The 7,033-nt window shown below is 41.9% G+C and overlaps 1 protein-coding gene across 1 annotated transcript; it reads left to right on the forward strand.

The window, feature by feature from the left end:
- Positions 1 to 829: 829 nt before the first annotated feature.
- Positions 830 to 6,726, forward strand: LOC112251710 (protein unc-93 homolog A-like). The gene is made up of 8 exons (XM_024422665.1): positions 830 to 1,032; positions 1,156 to 1,337; positions 1,716 to 1,945; positions 2,174 to 2,296; positions 5,327 to 5,538; positions 5,658 to 5,793; positions 5,890 to 6,021; positions 6,117 to 6,726. Exons 1-8 carry the CDS (start codon positions 943 to 945, stop codon positions 6,425 to 6,427), a joined length of 1,416 nt encoding a protein of 471 aa, XP_024278433.1. The 5' UTR covers positions 830 to 942; the 3' UTR covers positions 6,428 to 6,726.
- The last annotated feature ends 307 nt before the right edge of the window (positions 6,727 to 7,033 follow it).

Raw genomic sequence — 7,033 nt, forward strand, 5'->3', positions numbered from 1 at the left:
AACAACAAAAAAGTGTTAAATGAATAATCGGAATCGTTCAAAAAATGTAATCAACTTTGAATTACCTTATTCTCGAGTGTCGTTGGAGGTTTTTTGGGGACATGACGAAAACATGAATCATGGTAATAATAGCTAAACAGTTAACTATAGGGTACAATATTTGTTTTGAATTGGCTACCTAGCTATAAGTCTGTTCTCTATCATATGTTATAGACTAGGCCTACCTACCTGCCTGCCACTGCAATGTCCGACTTTCTCCCTCTCTTTGAGCAACGGCCCACTCCTCTTGCACAGATGCAAGTGATGTGCGCAAACACAACAGACGCACTAAAGTCCATTCTGAGCCTGGTTTATATGTTGATTTTGATTTGATTGATAAAATATTTTGTATTTTGCCTAAATAATTTCAATTATCAGAAATGATTCATTTCCATTACTTTTTCAACATTTTTCAGGTTGGATCATTTCCCAAAACGTTTCCACAGTGGTGTTAAGTAGGCTAGTTAAGTAAACATACTTTAAAGTACTACATAAGTAGTTTTTTGGGGTGTCTGTACATTTTGCCAAATACTTTTAGACTTTTATTCAAGTTGTATTTTACTGGGTGACTTTCACTTTTACCTGAGTTATTTTCTATTATGGTATCTTTACTTTTACTCAACTATGACAATTGGGTCATTTTTCCACCACTGCTTTTCCAGGCCTGGAAAACATTTTAAAATGACATTTATTTTCCAGGATTTTTATGACAGTATTAACCCTGTAAGAGCTCTTCAGCAGAGGACACATATCTAACAGTAGAACGGAATGAACTTTGTCCCCAATTTAACCAGCTTCACTACATAAAGGCTCAGTGGTTTTACCTAAGACTTTGCTTTGAAAACCGTCCAGTGGAGTTGTAATCTGGAATATACTTTTCTTATAGATATTCACGTTGCAGAAATGATAGACCGAAATATGAAAAATGTTCTGGTGGTATCCATTGGATTTTTATCTCTGTTCACAGCGTATGGAGGACTTCAGAGTTTACAGGTAACTCAAGATACTGTCGTGTCGATCATTAAATAGATGACTGTTTGAATATTAAGGTACAATTCAACACTGCAATTTCTGGTTGTTGATAATTGATGGCACCATCCCTCTCCTGTGTTACAGAGCAGTCTGAATGCCGAGGATGGGATGGGGGTGACATCTCTCAGTGTTATCTATGCCTCCATCATCCTGTCATCTATGTTCCTAACACCCACTCTCATCAAAAACCTGGGCTGCAAATGGACTATTGTTGTCGGCATGGGCTGCTATGTGACCTATTCAATTGGGAACCTCTATCCAGGATGGTAAAGCAAACTGGCTAAAACCTGTTCAGACCTTCATTGTTTACAACTTTCAACAAGCTGTGTTTCTTCTTCGGGATTTAAGAGCAAAATTACAATACAACTAATCATGTACCTCCCTACCTCAATGAGTAAAACATTTGGCATAGTACACATATATTAACTTGTTGTTACCAAGTAGAGTTGGGATTATTTCAGTACTCTGTGGGTAACTTAAACTAATTATGTGAAAGTAGTGTCCATCAACAAAGTTGTTTACACACATGGTATGAATCCTATCCCTCTCTGCCATGCTTCCTGGACTGGCCTGTCAGTAGCTGTGTTAGTTTACAAACTGTAGGCAGTGTCTGATGCTAACCATATTCATCTGTCCTCTTCTAGGTACACTCTGATCCCCACCTCTGTGATCCTGGGTATGGGAGGTTCTCCACTATGGTCAGCCAAGTGTACCCTTCTCACCATCTGTGGCAACCTGCAGGCCCCTAAAGAAAACAAGGCAGCAGCGGATGTTATCAATAAGTACTTTGGCATATTTTTCTTGATATTCCAGTCTTCGGCTGTATGGGGAAACCTCATGTCGTCATTGATATTTGGTTCAGATACAGATATACGTAAGTAGCAAGTGCACACATACACACACACACACACAAGTATGCACACACGCACACACAGAACAAATGCAACTTGTTTGTGAAAGTAGTAACATTTCTAAGTTAAAGGGTGACTGTAGGATAAAGTGAATGAGATGCATCATGTGCAGTGTACATTATGAGAGGTGTTCTTGCCCAACCATCCTCTATGGTACCATCTGTCATGATGATATCTTTATGTTCTCCTAGCTGACATCTCTGAGGAAGATCTACAATATTGTGGTGCAGGTGTCTGCATTGATATCAATGTAAACTCCACGACCAAAAGACCAGCACAAGAATTAGTCTGGACACTAGTCGGCTGCTATATTGGTAAGAACCTACTATTGTTTGTCAGTGTTACACTTTGACACAGACATAATAGTGCATTTACCCCCCTCCCCCCCTCCCTCCGCACACACACACCATTTTGACATGGTCCAGAGAGAGGATGTTGCAGTTTTAAAGCTAACTTCCCTCAACTCTACACTTTTTGCCATGGGGCAGAGAAAAAAATATGTGGTGTTTTATAGCTCATCTCATGCTTTTGTTCACATTTTGCCATGAGGCTGAGAGAAAATTCTGCAGTTTCAAAGCACATTTCCTGAAATGCTACAGTTTTATAATGCTATTCTACACATTTTGTCATGAGGCTGTTAGGTTCTGAACAAACAGAGTAAAAACACAAACAGACAACTAGGAAAAGTTCAAAACAAGTTTATCCACCCACTGGGTCATACAGCTGAAAGACAAGGTATGATTACACAAGCACATATATTTATAACCTCCTACTAGGTGGGGTCAACTCCTTACCCATATAGATAGCCATCTATGTTGGGTCATCTATGTTGCTAGGCAGGAACTTAGTTGATTCCTCTCACTGGTGTAGTCATGGCCCTGCCTGATGCTAGAACCTTCGTGGGTGTGGAAATGTATGTGTTTGAGATAGAACTGTAGTAGGAGGGTCGTTGTGATGGGCTTCTCTGGCCCCCCTCCCAAAGGTTTCTTTTCACTTCATCTGTTGACTTGACCTGGAGTCGAATTCCTCTCTCCTTCCTAGTTCCGCAGCTGACCTGCCTCAGCAGAGACTAGCTGTTTCCTTTCGCCTCCCTCCTTAGTAGCGTTGATATTCAACAATAACATGTTTGAGCAGAAAAATAACGTTCTGCTCTTCCCCTTGTCTCACTCAGTAAATTTCCATACACCACCTTCCTATTCACCCTTCATTGACCCCAACATATACATTCCTTATATTTAAAGTAATCAATAAGTTCTAGTATGGTAACATTAATAAGTATATTTCAAGCTAGAATCCAACAAGGCTAAGAGGAAATGTTGCAATTTTAATGCTAATTCCCTGCAATTCTACACATTTTGCCATGGGACAGAGAATAAAATGTGCTGTTTAAAGCAAATTTCCTGAAATTCTACACATTTTGCTATCATATACCACTTGGGGGCCCACCGATCTCCATATATATATACAGTACCAGTCAAAAGTTTGGACACGCCTACTCATTCAAGGGTTTTTCTTTATTTTTACTATTTTCTACATTGTAGAATAATAGTGAAGACATCAAAACTATGAAATAACACATATGGAATCATGTAGTAACCAAAAGGGTGTTAAACAAATCAAAACATATTTTAGATTTTAGATTCTTCAGTGTAGCCACCCTTTGCTTTGATGACAGCGTTGCAAACTCTTGGCATTCTTTCAACCAACTTCACCTGGAATGCTTTTCCAACAGTCTTAAAGGGGTTCCCAAATATGCTGAGCACTTGCTGGCTGCTTTTCCTTCACTCAGCGGTCCAACTCATCCCAAACCATCTCAATTGGATTGAGGTTGGGTGATTGTGGAGGCCAGGTCATCTGATGCAACACTCCATCACTCTCCGTCTTGGTAAAATAGCCCTTACACAGCCGAGAGGTGTGTTGGGTCATTGTCCTATTGAAAAACAAATGATAGTCCCTCTAAGCGCAAATCAGATGGGATGGTGAATCGCTGCAGAATTCTGTGGTAGAAATACTGGTTCAGTGTGCCTTGAATTTTAAAATAAATCACTGACAGTGTCACCAGCAAAGCACCACCATACCATCACACCTACTCCTCCATGCTTCACAGTGGGAACCATACATGTGGAGATCATCCGTTCACCTACTCTGCATCTCACAAAGACAAGGCGGTTGGAACCAAAAATCTCACATTTGGACTCAAACCAAAGGACAGATTTCCACTGGTCTAATGTCCATTGCTCGTGTTTCTTGGCCCAAAGCAAGTCTCTTCTTCTTATTGGTGTCATTTAGTCGTGGTTTCTTTTCAGAAATTAATCCATGAAGGACTGATTCATGCAGTCTCCTCTGAACAGTTGATTTTGAAATGTGTCTGTTATGTGAACTCTGTGAGGCATTTATTTGGGCTGCAATTTCTGAGGCTGGTAACTCCAATGAATGTATCCTCTGCAGCAGAGGTAACTCTGCGTCTTCCTTTCCTGTGGCAGTGTCACGTGTGCTCCCTCTCCGGTCTCTAGGTCACCAGGCTGCGCGTTATGGTGCACACCTGTCACCATCGTTACGCGCATCAGCACATTGATGCTCACCTGGACTCCATCACCTCTTTGAGTCCCTGCCCTGTATATTTCCCTCCCTTTTCTTCCTTACAGTTGAACGTCTCTATAAGCTTGGCACATCTACCCACTGGGATTTTTTCCCATTCTTCAAAGCAAAACTGCTGCACCTCCTTCAAGTTGGATGGGTTTTGCTGGTGTACAGCAATCTTTAAATCATACCACAGATTCTCAATTGGATTGAGGTCTGGGCTTTGACTAGGCCATTCCAAGACATTTAAATATTTCCCCTTAAACCACTCAAGTATTCTTTAGAAGTATGCTTAGGGTCATTGTCCTGCTGGAAGGTGAACCTCCATCCCAGTCTCAAATCTCTGGAAGACTGAAACAGGTTTCCCTCAAGAATTTCCCTGTATTTAGCGCCATCCATCATTCCTTCAATTCTGACCAGTTTCCCAGTCCCTGCCGATGAAAAACATCCCCACAGTGAAGCACGGTGGTGGCAGCATCATGCTGTGGGGATGTTTTTCATCGTCAGGGACTGGGAAACTGGTCAGAATTGAAGGAATGATGGACGGAAAGCCTTCCCAGAAGAGTGGAGGCTGTTATAGCAGCAAAGGGGGACCAACTACATATTAATGCCCATGATTTTGGAATGACATGCTCGAAGAGCAGGTGTCCACAAACTACATCATCGGGGGCCTGGGGCATGAGCTCTGCATGACCGTTTGGTAATCCAGCCCTGCAGGTTGATGCTATTGAAATGTTCTAATGTTTGTTTCTGTTGTGTACTAGGGGTGGGTGTGCTGGCCATGACCATAGTGGCAGTATTTCTGGATAACATAGACAGAGATCAGGCCCAGGAGTTCCGAGGGAACAGAGAACCATTCTGGAGCACCTTCCTGGCCACGTTTACACTCCTGAAAGACAAGAGACTCATCATTCTCATCCCTTTGTCCATGTACAGTGGCTTTGAGCAGAGTTTCCTCTCCGGTGAATACACAAAGGTGAGGAGACGATACATGGTTCTTACCCTGCCTCGAGGAATCCAACGTTCAAGAATTCTTTACCAACGGAAGAATGGCTAAAAGTTGTTTGTGAACTTCTTTTGTTGTTTCTTTTGCAGAACTATGTGACCTGTTCATTAGGAATCCATTACGTTGGATATGCGATGATATGTTTTGGAGCCACAAATTCGTTATGTTCCTTTATGTTTGGGAGGTTGGCAGAATACACTGGAAGAGCCCCACTGTTTTGCTTGGGTAAGAAGAGCTTTCCAATAAAGACATTAACATTTTCATTGGTATCCTATACGACACACTTAAAATCAAATCACTTACTACTCACCGCTCTTACAGCTGCGGCGAACAACTTTGCCTGTATCATGGCCCTGTTGTTCTGGAGGCCTCACCCAGACCAGCTGCCGGTGTTCTTTGTGTTTCCTGCTCTCTGGGGCATGGCAGATGCGGTATGGCAGGCACAAACCAACTGTGAGTTGAGTTATTGAAATGTATTACCGTGACATGCTAGGTACATCAAACATTTTGTACAGAACAAAGGTAACAGTGGTTGTTTTCATTTGCAGCGCTGTATGGGGTTCTCTTCCCCAGACAAAAAGAGGCAGCATTTGCTAACTGCTGTATGTGGGAGTCCCTGGGGTTCGTGATAGCTTTTGCCTACAGTACCTTCATCTGTCTAGACACCAAGATCTACATCCTCCTTGGAGTTCTGATCCTCTCCATGGTTACCTGTTTGTGGGCAGAGTACCAAGAACACAACAATCCTACACTTCCGGTGGAGGAGGGAGTATATGACAAAGACTATAAAAAGGACACAGACCAATACACAGACTACTCAAAAAACATACATCACATCATTGCTCAGACCAGCTTGTAGACAATATGTGGATTTGATATGTAGACTTATGCAACAGGTGAGTCTAATCCTGAACGCTGATTGGTTAAAACCGCATTCCAGCCGGTGTCTATTCCACAAGTTACCACCAGCTAAATCTATGACGTTAAAATACCTTTTTACTCTGTTTCATCTGACTGTGCAATCCACTGTCTCATCAGCCCAGTCAGGCAATTTAAACTTCATCTCCACTATGAAAAGCATCTAGACATTATCTCACATTTTTTAGACTAACATTTAGTTTTCAACAGAGGAGATTTGAATAAACCTTGCTGACTGTATCTTTGACATTTGCAACATTGTTTCAATATCCAAATTCGATCTCCAGCTGTCCCATAGTAATGAACACAGGTTCTGTTGTTATTCTGGCTGCACTGTTGACGTGACTAAGTTAGCTAGCAAGCTTGGGATAAGAACGTTGCCAGTCAGTATGGCAATGGAACATTTAGAACGAACGCGTGTGTTGCGTCCATAGATACAGAACAAAAAGACTGAATGACTGGGTCATGTCTATGGCTACCGAACCGATAGAATGAACAACCAGCCAGCTTGGGTAGCAACCCTAGATTTGTGCCGGGGCTATATCTT

Source organism: Oncorhynchus tshawytscha, linkage group LG05 (genome assembly GCF_018296145.1).
Source record: "Oncorhynchus tshawytscha isolate Ot180627B linkage group LG05, Otsh_v2.0, whole genome shotgun sequence".
NCBI lineage: Eukaryota > Metazoa > Chordata > Actinopteri > Salmoniformes > Salmonidae > Oncorhynchus > Oncorhynchus tshawytscha.